This window comes from Puma concolor, chromosome E1 (genome assembly GCF_028749965.1).
Source record: "Puma concolor isolate L17-30 chromosome E1, mPumCon1.1.hap2, whole genome shotgun sequence".
In the NCBI taxonomy this organism is placed as follows: Eukaryota; Metazoa; Chordata; class Mammalia; order Carnivora; family Felidae; genus Puma; species Puma concolor.
In genome coordinates, this window is record NC_141680.1 from 16356271 (window position 1) to 16373451 (window position 17181).

General features: G+C 43.2%; 1 protein-coding gene across 1 annotated transcript in view; it reads right to left on the reverse strand.

The window, feature by feature from the left end:
- VPS53 (VPS53 subunit of GARP complex) overlaps positions 1-17181 on the reverse strand; it is a 137763-nt gene that overhangs the window by 27263 nt on the left and 93319 nt on the right. The window contains exons 15-17 of the mRNA XM_025916500.2: positions 16217-16364; positions 9931-10013; positions 8900-8978 (exon numbers count right to left, since the gene is read on the reverse strand). Coding sequence (XP_025772285.1) covers positions 8900-8978; positions 9931-10013; positions 16217-16364 — 310 coding nt within the window. The remainder of the gene's footprint in view (positions 1-8899; positions 8979-9930; positions 10014-16216; positions 16365-17181) is intronic.

Sequence of the window (17181 nt, forward strand, 5' to 3'; positions counted from 1 at the left end):
TCGCCAGACTGTTTTTAAACGTGAATAATTGGAAAGAATGATCAAAATGGAGTTGATGACCTACATTTTAAGGGCAGGACTCCACCGGAATACTTAAAGTGAGGAAATGTGGAGTCTGCCAGTCCTGTGCAAGCTGCTAAGTGTGTGACCTGGGTAAGTTACATAACCTACCTAACCTCTCCGAACCTCGGTTTTCTTGGCTATACAAATTGGGGTGATAATATCTGTAATCCATACAGTTGTTGAAAGATAACACGTTAAGTGCTCTTAACATAGTGCCTGTCAGGTATTAATTCCATGGTAAATGTTAACTGTTGCTACGGTTTTAACAATACTCTGTCCTATGGAATACTATGCAATCACTAAAAATACAGTAGCTCTGGATTAAACAACACAGAAAACTATTAAAACCTGCTAAATGAGAAAAAAAGTTATGAAGCTGTATATAAAGTATAAACTTCTATTTAAACACTATATACATAAAGAGAAAGACTGACATAAATCTATTGGCTGGAATATGAGTGACTTAAATTTTCTTCTTTTTAAAAATCTGTATTTTTTATACAATTGTTTATAATAAAGGTGATTTGCTTTGGTCATAATGAAAAAAGAAATCTTTCTTTTTTTTAATTTTTTTTTAACGTTTATTTATTTTTGAGACAGGGAGAGATAGTATGAACAGGGGAGGGTCAGAGAGAGAGGGAGACACAGAATCTGAAACAGGCTCCAGGCTCTGAGCTGTCAGCACAGAGCCTGACGCGGGGCTCGAACTCACGGACCGCGAGATCATGACCTGAGCCCAAGTCGGATGCTTAACCGACTGAACCACCCAGGCGCCCCAAGAAATCTTTTATAAAAAAAGAAAGATGTGCTTTGATTGTTAAGTGGAAGGTGAACTTCAGGATTTCTTAATGATGGAGTTCTGCGGGCCTCCTGTAATAGATCTACATTTTAATGACAGAGGAAAATGAGAACAGATTTGAGGACTGTTCTAGCTATTTCAAAATGTCTTTGGGGGATAGTAATGTAGCCTCCTAGATTAGCACACGTTCAGTCTTGAAACCTAATAGAAATTACATGCCAGACTGTAAGGAAATTTAATTTGTTCAGTTTCTTCTGTTCTTTTCTAAAACTACTATTAATGGGCAAAAGCTAAGTGTGCTTGGTTTTGGACCGAGAGTTAGATTCTTTCAACCAAGTGATGTGAGTAGCCCCAGGAAAAAGGACACCTCGAGGAGGGTACCATGGGACCAATGGTCTCTTTTTAAGGAAGCCATAGAATTTTTAAAGATCCTACTTGTAAAGCCTAATTACAATGGCTAATTGCTAAAGATTTATAGAATTTACATTCAAACAATGTATTTCTCCTAAAGCACTTCAAACAATTACCTTTTCAAAAACTGGGGAGACTTGGTTTTATTTCTGGCTTCACCGTTACAAGGCTACATGGCTTTGGGCATATTATGAAAAGGAAAGAAAACACACACACCAGAAAGACAATTCCTTCCTTTTCAGTGAGAAATATGCAAACCAGACTGGAACACCTGGGTTGGCTGCTCAGCCCATTTTCGTCCCCAGGAGGAAAGTCACAGTGTCAGATCGAGAAAAGCTGAAGACAGATATCCAACAGGGTGCCTGTGAATGCCTGAAGACTCGCGGTCAGGTAGGCATGACAATTTTCGTGAACCCAGCAGTCCCGGGCACACACTGACTTAGGGCCCTTCTACTATCAGGCAAGTTACTGAAGCTAATTTTGCTTCAGTTTCCACGTTTGCTCATTCTGTATGTATGGTGTAGTATAATCCAGCTGAGAGACATTTGAATTTGAATTTGAATCCTGAATTTGAATCCTGGCTCTCCTACATGCTAGCTAAGAGATCTGGGACAAGGGACTTAACTTCTTTGAGTTTCAGTTCCCTTATCTGTGAAAGAGAGGTACCTTATACATTTATTGTCAGAATTAAATGAGATACTGCATTTGGGTGCTGATTCCTGGTAAAGTGCTCCATGTAAATAACCACTTACTATTATCTCATAGAGCTCATCTAAGAAAATAATGCAACACAGGAGGGAAAAATGGTCTGAAATTTTGATATAACTTATCCACATTACTGTAATCTCAAAATTATCGTTTCAGAGAGACCACTAAACTCTTACCATATTTTACTTCCTTCACACAGGCCCGGCCTGTTTTAGGCTGTTCCTGTGTATTTTCTACCAAACTTTGCCACTCTGTGTTTTCTTCTCCTTTTCTAGCAGCAGGGCTCTTGCCCACGCTTAGGGGGCGAACAGCTAGATGTGGGCATTTCCTATTTCTGACCTCCCTTCAACCAGCTCCAGGATGCTACTTGTTGGAAGTTAGGAGCTCTGCTATTGAGTACTATCAAGGAGCATCATACCTTCAACAGCACTTGTATGCGCCGAAAGGTTTCAGGGTCTCTGATCCTGCCATTTCCTAAAGAGACACTCTATGTCTACCAGCTCTGTCCAACTAAATCCGTTCAGTAGGGTTATCTGTGACTCACTTTGTCACCATTCTTTGGTCAAATGGGTGTCTACAAACTTTAGTTCTTTCTTCTTCTTGCCCTCTTTACCGTCAAAGGCATTTAGGGAACACTACTGTTAAGCTATGCCATGGAGATCCAAAAGTGAGCAAGACACAGCTCTCAAGTTGTTCAAAGCTTAATAGGGGAGACAGATATAAAAAAAATTGTATAACAGAGTAGAGAGATGGTCTAGGTACTGTGGTGCTTCACAGAGAAGGACACTGCAGGGAAGACAAAAACGGTGACATTGCAAGAGATCAAAATAGTCAAAACAATCTCGAGAAAGAATAAACTTGGAGGATTCATACTTCCTGATTTTAAAGCTTGCTACAAAGCTGCAATAATTGGGGCACATGGGTGGCTTAGTTGGTTAAGCGTCCGACTTCGGCTCATGTCAGGATCTCACAGTTCATAAGTTCAAGCCCCCATCGGACTCTGTGCTGACAATGCGGAGCCTGCTTGGGATTTTGTCTCTCTCTCTCTCTCTCTCTCTCTCAAAAATAAGTAAACATTAAAAAAACCCTAAAAAAACAAAAACAAGAACAAAGCTGCAATAATCAAAACAGTGTGGTACTGGCATAAAGACAGACATAATGGATCTATGGAATATAATTGAAAGTCCATAAATAAACCTGTACATCTGTGTTTAACTGATTCTTTTTTTTTTTTTTTAATTTTTTTTTTTTCAACGTTTATTTATTTTTGGGACAGAGAGAGACAGAGCATGAACGGGGGAGGGGCAGAGAGAGAGGGAGACACAGAATCGGAAACAGGCTCCAGGCTCTGAGCCATCAGCCCAGAGCCTGACGCGGGGCTCGAACTCCCGGACCGCGAGATCGTGACCTGGCTGAAGTCGGACGCTTAACCGACTGCGCCACCCAGGCGCCCCTAACTGATTCTTAACAAGAATGTCAAGACCAGCCAATGGGTAAAGAAAAGTCTTTTCAACAAATGGTACCGGGACAGCTATATATCTACATGCAAAGGAACAAAAGCTGAATCCTTACCTTACACCATATACAAAAATTAACTCAAAATGGATTGAGGGCCCAAATGTAAAGAGCTGAAGCTACAAAAAACTTGGAAGAAAATACAGGTGTAAATCTTTGTAATTCTGCATTAGGCAATGGTGTCTTGGATAGAACACCAAAAGCGCAAGTACCAAAGGAAAAAATATAAAAACTGGACTTCAACAAAATTAAAAATTTTAGTGTTTCAAAGTACATAATCAAGAAACTGAGGGGCGCCTGGGTGGCTTAGTCGGTTAAGCGTCTGACCTCAGTTCAGGTCATGGTCTCGCAGTCCGTGAGTTCGAGGCCTGTGTCAGGCTCTGTGCTGACAGCTTGGAGCCTGGAGCCTGCCTCGGATTCTGTGTCTCCCTCTCTCTCAGCCCCTCCCCTGCTCACACTCTGTCTCTGTCTTTCTCTCTCAAAAATAAATAAATGTTACAAATAAATAAATAAATACAATAAAGAAAGTGAAAAGACAACCCACAGAAAAGGAGAAAATATTTGCAAATCATATATCTGATAAGGAGTGTGGTTATCCAGACTATAAAAAGAAGTTTACAACTCAACAATAAAAAGACAACCCAGTTTAAAAATGGATGAAGGACTTGGACTGACATTTCTTCAAAAGAGATATACAGATGCTCAACATCTTAGTCATCGGAGAAATGCAGATACAAACTGAAACCACAATGAGATAGAATGGCTATGTTAAAAATAAAGCATTGGTAAAGATACAGGCATTTTAGAACCCCTGACTGTTGCTGGTGGGAATGTAAAATGGTGCAGCTACTTGTGGAACACAGTTCGGCAGTTTCTCAAAATGTTAAGCACAGAGCTACCACATGATACAGCAATTCCACTCCTAGGTATATATTCGAGAACTGAAAACATATCTATACAAAAGCTTGTACGTGAATATTCATAGTATTATTCATAGAAGTTACAAAGTGGACACAACCTGGGGTGCCTGGGTGGCTCAGTCGGTTGAGCGTCCAACTCTTGATTTTGGCTCAGGTCATGATCTTGTGGTTCGTGAGATTGAGCCCAAGTTGGGCCCGGTGCTAACGGCATGGAGACTGCTTGAGATTCTTTCTCTCTCCCTCTTTCTCTCTGCCCCTCCCCCATTCTTGTGCACGCTCTCTCTCTCTCTCTCAAAATAAATAAATAAAACTTTAAAAAAAAAGTGCAAACAACCCAAATGTCTATCAACTGATGAATGGATAAACAAAATGTGGTCTAACTGCACAATGGAATAGTATTCAGCCATAAAAAGGAAGCCTGATACATGCTACCACATAGAGTAACACTGAAAACATTAGGCTATGTGAAGAAAGCCAGTCACAAATGGCCACATGTTGTATGATTCCATTTATGTGAAATGTCCAGATCAGGCAAATACAAAGACAGAAAGTAGATTAGTGGCTGCCAGGGAAATAAGAAGTGACTGCTAATGAGTAGGAGGTTTCTTTTTTTGGCGTGATGAAGATATTCTGGAGTTAGTGGCGGTGGTTGCACAGTCTTGGGAACATGCTAAGACCTACTGAATTATACATTTTTAAAATTTATTTTGTAATGTTTACTTATTTTTGAGAGAGAGACAGAGCACAAGTGGGAAAGGGGCAGAGAGACAGGGAGACACAGAATCAGAAGCAAGCTCCAAGTTCTGAGCTGTCAGCACAGAATCCAATGTGGGCTTGAACTCATGAACCGTGAGATCATGACCTGAGCCGAAGTTGGATGCTCAACTGACTGAGCCACCCAGGCGCCCCTGAATTATACATTTTAAAAGGGTGAAGTCTGTGGTATGTGAATTATACCTTAATTTTTAAAAAGGGGACAGACATTGGAACTAGATCTTAAAGGGTGCGCTCGTTGGGCAGGCAATAATGGAAAGGGAATTCTAGGCAGAAAGAACAGAATGAGAAATGCATGGAAGCTGCCCCATCCCCAAAAAGTAATGCATCCAGGGGAGCAGGAGTGGCTGAGTGGCTGGGAGGCTGGAGTACAGGTATATGCACAGGGGTGGCAGAATGAACAAGGCAGCGAAGGGACAAATAATGGAAGCTCTACCTGCTACCCAGGGGGTGCCTTCGACAGGAATGAGGTGTCTTCCCAGCCGAATAACAGAATTAAATTGCCACCCATTTTGTCAAGCCTTCTTTCACCAACTCAGAATCCTCTAACTCCACTCCACTTTGGCAAGCCCAACACTCGTTTTCTCACTATTTATAAAATCCATTTCTTTTTTTATTTTATTTTATTTTATTTTTCAACGTTTATTTATTTTTGGGACAGAGAGAGACAGAGCATGAACGGGGGAGGGGCAGAGAGAGAGGGAGACACAGAATCGGAAACAGGCTCCAGGCTCCGAGCCATCAGCCCAGAGCCCGACGCGGGGCTTGAACCCACGGACCGCGAGATCGTGACCTGGCTGAAGTCGGACGCTTAACCGACTGCGCCACCCAGGCGCCCCTAAAATCCATTTCTTTACAGCATCAATTCTTTGAACTTTTCTCCCCACCAGGATAGACACCCCTTGAGGGCAGCCAATTTCCTGTTTCCGATCTTGACTACGGAAGCATGAGTACAGAGTGCTCTGTGAAACTCCAAAGATGGGTCACGAGATTGGCAGTTTTGACAAAGTTCAGAGCTTTTCCTAACTTTATAAATCTTTACTCCTATTGTCACCCTGTTTGGAATGCCCTTTTCATCGCAAATTCGTTCCAAATTTCACCATCTCTTGTGGTCTGTTTCAAATGCCACTTCCTTAGGAAGGCTTTCTTTGTTTCCCCACCTGATGTGAACAGAGAGATGAACTCTCTCCTCTTTTAAAGAGGGCACATTTTGGGGCGCCTGGGTGGCGCAGTCGGTTAAGCGTCCGACTTCAGCCAGGTCACGATCTCGCGGTCCGTGAGTTCGAGCCCCGCGTCGGGCTCTGGGCTGATGGCTCGGAGCCTGGAGCCTGTTTCCGATTCTGTGTCTCCCTCTCTCTCTGCCCCTCCCCCGTTCATGCTCTGTCTCTCTCTGTCCCAAAAATAAATAAACGTTGAAAAAAAAAAAAAAAAAGAGGGCACATTTTGTACTTCTCTCACATACTGATTTCCTCATACCTTTTTTGCTGTTACCTGGGCATTCCTCTCATCTCATACATCCCTTATCCCACACATTGTGGAATCTTAAGCACCTTGGGATAAGGTCCATGTCTTTCCCGGCCTTGTAACTCCCAGCACCGTGCTAGATAGAGTCTGAATTGAACTGTCCAACTAGCAGCAAAAACGGTGGAATCAGAGACAGAAATAAGCATGATCACAAAGTAGAAGTTTGAAAAAAAATCCTGAAAGAAACTACACAAAACAGGATGGCAGGCACAAATAACAAAGAGTGTATGTTGAATCAATTTGTGACCACTCGGCTTGTTTGTATCTGGTCATTTTCATCACATGGATCTCATTTCCCTAGAACTCCAGAAGACTCAGACAAAGACCAATGGCTTCCCAGCTGCTGCGCTCCCTAGTCTGTGGTTTTCCTATGATATAAACAAAAGATTCTGGAGGTATGGTCTCTGTTAATATTTGCTGGTGTGGGTCTGGAGAGAAATGGGTGGTGGTCCGGGGCGGTGGGTGGGGGGGAAGTTTGAGGGGGAAATCCACTAATGAACTGACAGTTCATATAAGCAACACCTGGAGTGTTAAACCCCCCTACAACTGTTATTTTACTGCGGGAAAAAATCCCCTCTTCCTTTGTTAAATGTAAAAATTCTTCCCCCAGCTGCATTCCAATCTAAAGTGTGTGGCAGTTCAGGGGAGATGGCAGCTGGAACAGATCAGATGCAGGGTACGGTGCATGTTCACCAGCAACTAGGGGATAATCAGAGCCCAAAGATGAATCTTCAGAGCCATATTCCTTTAAGAAAATGGGTTAGCCTCAATTTGCCTGCTCATGTTCTGCTCATAAACACTGAGAATACTGGAAATATACACGCACATCTGACTGGTGGAAAGCATCAGCTTTTTGAATAGAAACTTTGTGACATCAGCTATTCAGGACTCCCCACTCAGCTTCCTAAAACCCTGCAGCTTAAGTTTTGGTTTTCGTCCTACTTTCGTTAAATATTTACAATCTACTACAAACCCAAATTCAGACCAAATGTGTGCTTACACAACCTTGTGACACGGCCACTCCTCCCGACAAGAGCACCAACATCTACGGGCGCCAGGCCAGTCAGTCATTCTCATGTTCCGTCCTGACAACCCTGGGAGGCACAGAGCCGCATTTCACATACTTGAATTCATTTGGGCCCAGAGAGGTTAAGTCATTTGCTCAATGGCCCCAGAGAAAAAAATGAGAAGAGTTAGGTCCATCTGACTCCGAGGCCAGTGTTTTTTCCACTGTACTCTACTACTGGCCAGAAGGCTCCAGAGAAGTTCTTTCTTCAGAGTTTAAGAATGCTACAAGAGTTTGATAACTCGAGAACAGGCATTGGCAAACATTTTCTGTAAAGGGCCAGACAGGAAGTATTTTAGGCTTTTTGAGCTGTATAGTCTCATTACTTATTTACGAATTCATTACTTGCTTCTGCCACTGTAACACAAAAGCACCCACAGATAATATATACGTGAATGGGCATGGCTGTGTTCCCATAAAACTTTATTTACAAAAATAGGCAATGGGTAAGATTTAGACTATAGTCTAACTCTAACCTTGCTGACCCCTGCTCTAGAAATTCTAGAGTGGACGGCATCATGTTATTTGGGTTAACAATCAACAAAGAACTGCCCATTTACAACTTAACTAATCAACAAACAAGAGACTCTTCTAGATCCTATATGTCCAGGCACTTCAGGAATTTACATCCTTTTAGGAAGAAAAGACACAGACAAGTAAAAGGCAAATGGTAACATGAGGCAGCACGTGCTAAAGGAGGGAACTGAGGGCCCAGGGCTGACTGATGGGCCACCGTGACATTAGAAAACCAATGTCCACAAGCTGACCAAATAATCCTGTACTGATACCAGAGCTGAGAAAGAGCCAGAAGTTACTGCCGTAAGCACTAACAAAACCACCCATTCTGCTGAGACCACATGAACGTTTTCAGCATGTATCAGATGCTAAACAAAGACATCTCCTTTGGACTTACCAAACACACCTGCTCCCTGTCTCATTCTCAGAGAACAAGCAACTGACCTAAAGTACAAGATAAACTGATTTCCTAGAGGACTTCCATCCTCCTCCCTGCTGATACTTGAAGCAGTGAAGAACCTCAAGGAGCTACGGGCAAGAGCTGGCAGGAACCACCGGGGGTCCCTGTTGGAGGGCTAGAAGAGGCACTTCCCCACACCTTACCTTGCTCATGGCAGTGAGGGCAGGGTCGCAGGCAGCATCGAGATCTTGAACCAACAACTGGATGCTGCTAGAGATGACACTGCAAGTCAAACACATCACTGTGGTCATGACTTTAAAAGACTAACTTTCTCAATCACCAACACGGCCCCTGCCAAATCTTTTAGGGACTTGTCTCAAAGTTAGATTCATCATTTCTTCAGAAGAACTCGAGCTTGATTTCAAAAGGGAACGGATGACAAGGAGGAACCTTTCAGCTCTTCATTCTTGCTCCGTGTCCTGGCCTCTATTTGGGTGTGTGCCCGCTGAGTCAGATCACAAAATTCCATGGCTAGTCCCCCTGATCACTCCATCCAGAATCCCTCTTCACTTCTTACTTCAAAAGCACCTATTTGCCCCAAATGTTTAAATCAGAACTTGAAAAAAAAAAAAAAAAGTTGAGAAAAGGAGAGGAAATAACTTAGGAGGAGAATCTTGACTTTCCTTGGTAAGTGCTTGATGTGCAGGCTGAAGCCTGGCCTGCCCCGGTCTTATTTACTGACCACAACAAATGAACTGCAGACCGTACTGGCAAAAGGACTACTTTGAGAAGACTTTCCAGTTTGAACCTCTTGGACAGACACCCTCCACCCCACCCCCACCCCCAGCTAAAGTCAAGATGCTCACATTTCCTGTTGGAAGACGCTGCAGATAGGGCTGCCCTTTGTGGATTTGGGGTAGGCAGGGGGCAGACAGGAGGCCCTGGACTTGACCTTCCTACAAGGATGGCCAAGGGAGGACTTCTCTTTTTGTTATTGTCAGTAGTGCAACAGTAAAGGCCCCGTATGCTAAAAATGACTGCTCGTGAGGAGGCAGCGTGGGAGGCACCAACTTCTAATGCTTTTTCTTAGTGGCTACTGGAGAATCATCCTGATTCAACAGGAGGCCTGGGGGACCTCTGAAGTTCTGTAGTGACCTAAGGCCAACAGCCTGAGACATTCTGCTTTGTGAGGGGTAAAGGGCAGGCCTTAAGCAAATATGTGCAAGGTACATACGTGCTGAACGTATCCATTTCTCCGGTCAGATTGATTCGTTCAGTCAGACTCACATCAACTTTTTCTTTGAGTTTTTCTTCTAGCTATTAACAGTAAGAGAGAAAAACATGCTTAACGATTATCCAAAGGAGTGCTATAAATAAGAATACTTAACATGTACCGAGTTTGATGATTCAGTACAATTCCAGGCACTTTTCATGTACTGACTCATTTAATCCTCACAACCCGAGGAGGAAGATTCTATTATTATCTCATTTTACAGAAGAGAAAGTGGAGGTGTGACCTCCCCAAGACAGTACGTGGTAGGGCCACGAGTCAAACTTCCTCTAGAACCTGTGCCCTTTAGCACTGGGCTGCACTCGTTTCTTATGACACACTGACAATTCACTTCATTAATTTTAAAAAGACCCCGGTTTTTAGGCTCCTCCCTGCTCCATGAACTGCAGGCTTGCTCACCAGCACTGGAAGCCTCTGGTGGGAAGTGGCAGTAAAATCAGTGAAAGTATTCACTGAGAGCACTGCTATGGGCCACCCACTATGCGAAGGTGCTGGGGATACGCAGGTAAACAGCAACAAAAAAAGCACAGGCTGCCCTCATCAGCCTACAGCCAAACACTGGCCATGCTCCCAACCGCCTCAAAGAAGAAGACAACTGACCGGGAATTGTAAACATCTCCAAGCATCCTGGGAACTGACTCATCTAGCACTCCCAAAGCTACTGAGTACACAAACTCTAATAATGAATGTTTTGTCTTAAACTTAAAAATGCTCTTAGGGGTGTGTACATTAGTGTAACTTTCCGGAATGCAATTTATTTAAAAAGCAGAGATTTAAATACACACACTCTTTAAAACAGCAATTTCACACCTAGAGATATATTTCAATGAATAACGAGAACGATATACAGAGATACGCGAGTATTCTTTGCAGCGTTCGTTAATTCAACCAAAATTTACAGAAAACCTGCTTTGTGCCAGGCTCTGTAACAGAGTAAGTGGGTTACTCAGTGAACAAAACAGGTAAGATCCTCTTTTCTTTCCTTTCCTTTTTTTTTTTTTAATGTTTACTTATATTAATTAGAGAGAGACAGAGTGCGAGCAGGGGAAGGACAGAGAGGGAGGGAGACACAGAATCTGAAGCGGGCTCCAGGCTCTGAGCTGTCAGCATAGAGCCTGACACAGGGCTCAAACTCACGAACTGGGAAATCATGACCTGAACCGCTGGACACGTAACTGACTGAGCCACCCAGGCACCCCAAGATCCTCTTTTCTTAAAGCATACACTCTGGTGGTCTTGCTTATGTTAGTGACAAGCTGGAAACAGTTCACATGTTTATAAGGGGCCAGTGGAGCAAATGACAGCGCAGGCTTACAATGCTTAAATTCTTCAGCGGCCTTTTTCTGTTACGCTGAAAATACAATCTAAACTTTCTAACCGTGATTTGGGTCCTCTCTGGCTCTCCGGCCCACTTCTGGCTTTCCCCCTTGCCTGCTTGGCCTCACTTACTCTGATGGCTTAAGGTTCTGGAACGCACCAAGTCTCTCCCCCTCAGGGCCTTTACACTTCACACTTTCCGCTTCCTCTCCCTGAAACAGCCTTGCTCACCCCTCCTAACCGGGCTCCTTGCTTTGCCACCCCCACCTCCCAACCCTTCCTCACTCCTCCCCTGGCAGTCCCCCTCCCAACCCTTGGTGTCGGCTTCAATACCAGCTCCCCTCGGAGAGGCCTTCCTTGAGCAGCTACTTGAGTAAGCAACTCCCTAACCAGCACTCACCACAAGACTGAAGTTACATCGTGGCTTATTATTATCATCTTGGTTTCTCCGTTAGTTCTAAGTTCCCTGACAGTAAGAAACCATCTACTTCGTTCACTTCTGTTAATTAACAACAAATACCATGCCTGGTACATAGTAAGCGCTTCATAAAGATCTCTTGGATGAGTGAAAGCAACACCCTGTGCAGGTGTTAAGTGTAAAAGGGTTACAATTAATGAGCCAATAGTGAGACATTATTGGCATTGTTTTCCAAGCTTTATTTTTGAATTCTTCACTACTTAGATTTTTTTTTTTTTAAGTTTATCTGTTTTGAGAGGTTAGGGGGGAGAGAGAGAGAGAGAGAGAGAGAGAGAGAGAGAGAGAGAATGCATGTGAGGGAGGGAGGGCCAGAGAGAGAGGGAGAGAGAGAATCCCAAGCAGGCTCTGCACGGTCAGCGCAGAGCCTGATGCAGGGCTTGTACTAACAAACTGTGAGATCATGACCTGAACTAAACTCGAGTCAGACACTTAAGCAGGCGCCCTGCACCACTTGGATTCCTGTCTCTAAGGTATCTCCTTCCATTTCTTCTTGCCTTCTTCCTGCCATTTTTTTCTAAGGAAACTGGATTGTCTGCTCTGTAGTTTTCCCACAGTTTGGATTTTGTTGATTGTAGCCACAGGGTATTAATTAACATGTTCCTTGTTCCTTGTATTTTCTTTGAGTTGTAGTTTCATGTAGAAGCTTAATCAGATTCAGGTTCTTTTTTTCCTTCTCTTCTTTTTTAGAAAACTACTTCATGATGGTGTTGTGTATTTCTATCAGCAGATACACGATGTTCACTTGTCTCTGTTTTTGTGATGTCAGCAGCCATTGACAGTCAATGCCTAGATCCATTATTTCATTAGGAGGTATAAAAGAATGACATTCCAATTCATTTCTTCTTCACTTATTAGCTAGACTTCTGCTATAAAGAGATACCTCCATTGTCAATGATTTCATTATCCTGAAGTCTAAGTTAAATAGGAAAGACAGGATAAGAACTTTCTCTGTACCAGTTTTCAATTCACACCAGTGGTTCCTTAGTGTGTTCGAAGGTGGTAAGTAAACTTAAAACAAAACAAAACAAATCATCGTAACCACATGGATTTAAACACATCTGATGTTTTCAAAGCACTGCCATTAACTTCTCATTGATGCTTCTACAACCCACCTTTGACCAGCAGAGTGTATTCAGGCAGGCTCCTGGATTAGTTTCTTAGGGCTGCTGGAACAAATTACTACAAACCTGGTGGCTCAGAACAGACATTTATTCTCTCAGTTCCAGAGGCCGCAAGTCCAAAGTCAAGGTGTTGGCAGAGCAGGTTCCTTCCAGAGGTTCTGAGGGAGAAACTATCCCATGCCTCTCTTCTATCTTCTGGCTGCTGGAAATCCTTGGTGTTCCTTGGCTTGTAGACGTATCTCCCCAATCTCTGCCTCTGTCTTCATGTGGCTTTCTTGCCTGTGTCTTTGTTAGAGCTTCCTCTCCTTTCTAAGGATGCCAGTCATTGGATTTAGGGTTCCTAAATGCAAAATAATCTCTTCTTCAGATCCTTACTTAATTATAGCTTCAAAGACCCTATTTCCAAATAGGGTCACATTCACAGGTACTGGTAGTTAGGACTTGCACACATCTTTCTGTAAAATAAGCCCATTATGGCTCCTGAATCCTTTTGAAAGGACTCTCACAGTCTCTGATCTTTTTCTTGCTTTTTGTACAACATGATGCTCCAGGCTCATCTTGTACATTTTGTGTCCCAGACCTGGAATTACTCATTTCTGCAGGAATCTCTGGTTTCTTTTAGGGGAAAATAGTATTTAGAGATCACAATATAGGTGCTAAGAATGTACTGACTTTTATAATCAATAAAAATAATTTTTTTATAACAAAAAAAATTGGCTACATCTATCATGAGTCATCAAAATGGTCTTTGGTCCACTAGTACTTCTAGAACCTTTAAGAATCTGGGTGTCTGGATGGCTCAAGTTGGTTAAGCATCTGACTCTTGATTTTTGCTTTGGTCATGATCTCTGGTTTGAGGGATCGAGCCCTGTGTTGGGCTCTGCACTGACAGTGTGGAGCCTGCTTGGGATTCACTGTCTCAGCAATCTCTCTGCCCCTCCTCCATTTGTGTGTTCTCTCTCTCTCAAAATAAATAAATACACATTAAAAAAAAAAAAAAGAATCTGTTCTAGAAAAATAATGCAAAACATATTAGATATTCTTTGTAGAATTTACTTACAGAAGCAAAACCTGAAACAGCACAGATAATTATTCACGATCCTGTTAAATTATTTATGGTATTGTCCCTTAATGAAATATTACAGAATTATAACATTGTTAGTAATGAAGATATCATAGCAACAGGAGAAATGTTAATGCTGTGATGTCAATAAAAACAGCAAAGGGGTAAGAAGTGAAGTAAATTAAGATTATAGCATACAAAATTGTGGTGGTAAAGCATCTGACTCTTGATTTTGGCTCAGGTCATGATCTTAGGGTCCGTGTCCCTCTGTGCTGACAGTGTGGAGCCTGCTTGAGATTCTTTATCTCCTTCTCTCTCTCTCTTCCCCTGCCCCTCCCCCCCCACACACATTCTCTCTCTCTCAAAATAAATGAACAAACTAACTAAATAAACTGCCTCTCAGAAAGAAAAAAAATGATTGTAGCATACAAAACTAGTTCGTGAAAAAGGACTGAAAGAAAATACTCCAAATTGCTAATATGATTATTTGATGGTGATGAGATTAAGAGTTATTTTTTTTAAATATTTATTTATTGGGGTGCCTGGGTGGCTCAGTTGGTTGAGCTTCTGACTTCGGCTCAGGTCATGCTCTCACAGTTCGTGGGTTTGAGCCCTGCATCGGGCTCTGTGCTGACAGCTCAGAGCCTGGAGGCTGCTTTAGATTCTGTGTCCCCTTGTCTGTCCCTCCCCTGCTCATGCCTTGTCTTTGTCAAGAGTGAATAAAGGTTAAAAAAATTTTTTTTAATTAGTTAATTTATTTTGGGAGACAGAAAGAGAGCTCGTGAGCAGAGGAGGGGCAGGGAGAGTGAGAAAGAGAGAATCCTAAGCAGACTCATGCTGTCAGCACAGAGCCCAATGTGGGGCTTGATCCCATGAACTGTGAAATCATGACCTGAGCCGAAATCAAGAGTCGGATGCTTTAACTGAATGAGCTACCCAGGTGCCCCAAGAGTCATTAATTTTGTATTTTTCCCCCTTTGGTACCATGGTTATTTTACTTTTTTTAAAATACTCTATTTTGGGGGCACCTGGGTGGCTCAGTCAGTTAAGCGTCTGACTCGATTTTGGCTCAGGTCATGATCTCACAGTTCGTGGGTTCGAGCCTCGTGTTGGGCTCTGCGCTCAAGGCACGCACACGCTCTTTCTCTCTCTCAAAATAAATAAATAATCTTAAAAAAAATTCTATTCACATGTGTGTATGTCTTCCTTTCCTCACACATGCAAAACAGTTAAATGGTGTTTCTTCACCACAGAACTCTGGGACCTCTCTGCCTTGGAGGCCTTCATCAATATTGCTGTCCTGCCCTAGGGGTTCTTGGGGGCTAAAGGGATTGCCATCTCTGGCTCTGAGGCCAAACCTTTACAGATCATCACCTTTATAACCCAATGTGACCACATCCCCAAACAGAGCATGCTATTGCCTCTGGTTGGCTTACCCTCAACTGTGAAGTTTTGGGGGGAACGCTTCTTATTCTGGCCTCCTGTAGTCTTACTCTGGCTCACAGGCACTCCAAGCTGTACCGTCTGAACCATAATTTATGACTACCTTCCTATGATCCAGACATGTGTAAATAATAAGCCCAAAAGGGGGGGGAAGAGCAGAACCTTCTCCAATTATTTTCCTTCTCTTGGCCTTAGGTGAATTCCAGACCAAATGTGAAAAGGAACTTCTAATCCCACGTCTAAGGCTGAATGGAAAATTCTTCTGGGTCTTCCTTCTGCTAATGGGGAGCTCCAGGAGAGGCATCACCCTTTCCTGCTTCATAGTTCCTGAACGTCAGCGTCCAAACAATGGCTGTTTGTTTAGGCAGGCTGAGAATGCTATGTGCATTTCAGGAGACACATGAAAGCCCAAAGGATTTTGCTTAGCCCAGTAACACTTCTGAGCATGGGATCACTGCCTGTGACTCATCACCACCAAAGGCCGGGTCCTAGCACTGTTAAGTTTGTTGCTACTTTTCTCCTACAGGAGACAGTGCTACTGACCTACTTTCAAGAAGGCATGCCCTCTGAGGAACTTAAACCACTCTGGGGGAGACCGGTCATACTTTCTTGCCCAGACTCCTTTTAACAAGGCTCTTCTGTAAGATGGCTGCCTGGGCCGTCTTCCGGCTGGACTGCAAATTTTCCTCTGTGACCAACCTTTACGTGGCTGCCCAAGGTTGTACACGGCTTGTTAGGGCCCACAGTTTCAGCCACTGAGTTAGGAGGCCCAGATGGGTCAGGAAAAGGAGGTGGTGGGCAGCTCACCTGCTGGGTGGTGGCCAGACAGTACTCTGCTGTGCTCAGGATGCTGCAGATGAGGCAGAGCTCCTCTAGAGTGAACTTGGCCACTTCTGAGCCTTCCTTTTCCTTGAGGAGGCTGCTGATGGTCAGCCCTCCACTGCTGCTTGTGGTTCTGAGGAAAAGGAACAGGAACCGGTCAGGCTGGGACTTCTTATTTGCTTCCTGAACTGGTAACTGCACATCTTAAGACCAAGAAAAGGGGGAAGGAAAGGCTGGACATGGCCCAAACAAACCTACGTACACTGAGTCCTTTTCCTACTGACCTTACCTTGACTATCATCTGTTTAAATTCTCTGACCATCAGAAGTAGGAAGAGACGATTCCAACAGCAAGCCAATAATCAGTCACATGAACGAAGATGACTCTCATACTCACAGAGAAGGCGGCTGAGTGACTTCTCTGCTTAGCTTAGAATCTCCTGATCTGGAAAGTTCAAGAGTTCTGTAGCACAAAAGCTGGTTCTCCAATTGCCCCTCTCAGTTAGAAAACTTCTGCACAGGAATGTGTACGCTGTGCTTGTGGAGGGGTACCAAAATGAATGTTAAAGCATGGCTCCTGCCCAAAGCCCGACTATCTCACACCTTCCTACTGATCTAATCATGTGTCCACAAAATATAAAAATACAGTTATAAAACCTTCTGCTATTTCAACTGTGAGATTCTAAATTTTTTAAAAGACAGAACTCAGTGACATTTACCGTAAAAATAAAACGTTAAAAAAGGTAACCCTAAAACTGCCAAGTCTTACTGGGAATCAAAGATTTGAAAATATCTTAATTTCCAGCACTTACAAGGGTTGTGAGGACACTGGCCCTCTCTTGCACTATGGGTCCAGAGTACTGAATTGTAAAAACTTCGGGAGGCATATTTCAGGAGCTTAAAAAAAAGGTTCACACTGTTTGACCTGGTGGTTCCACTGCTGTTCAAGGA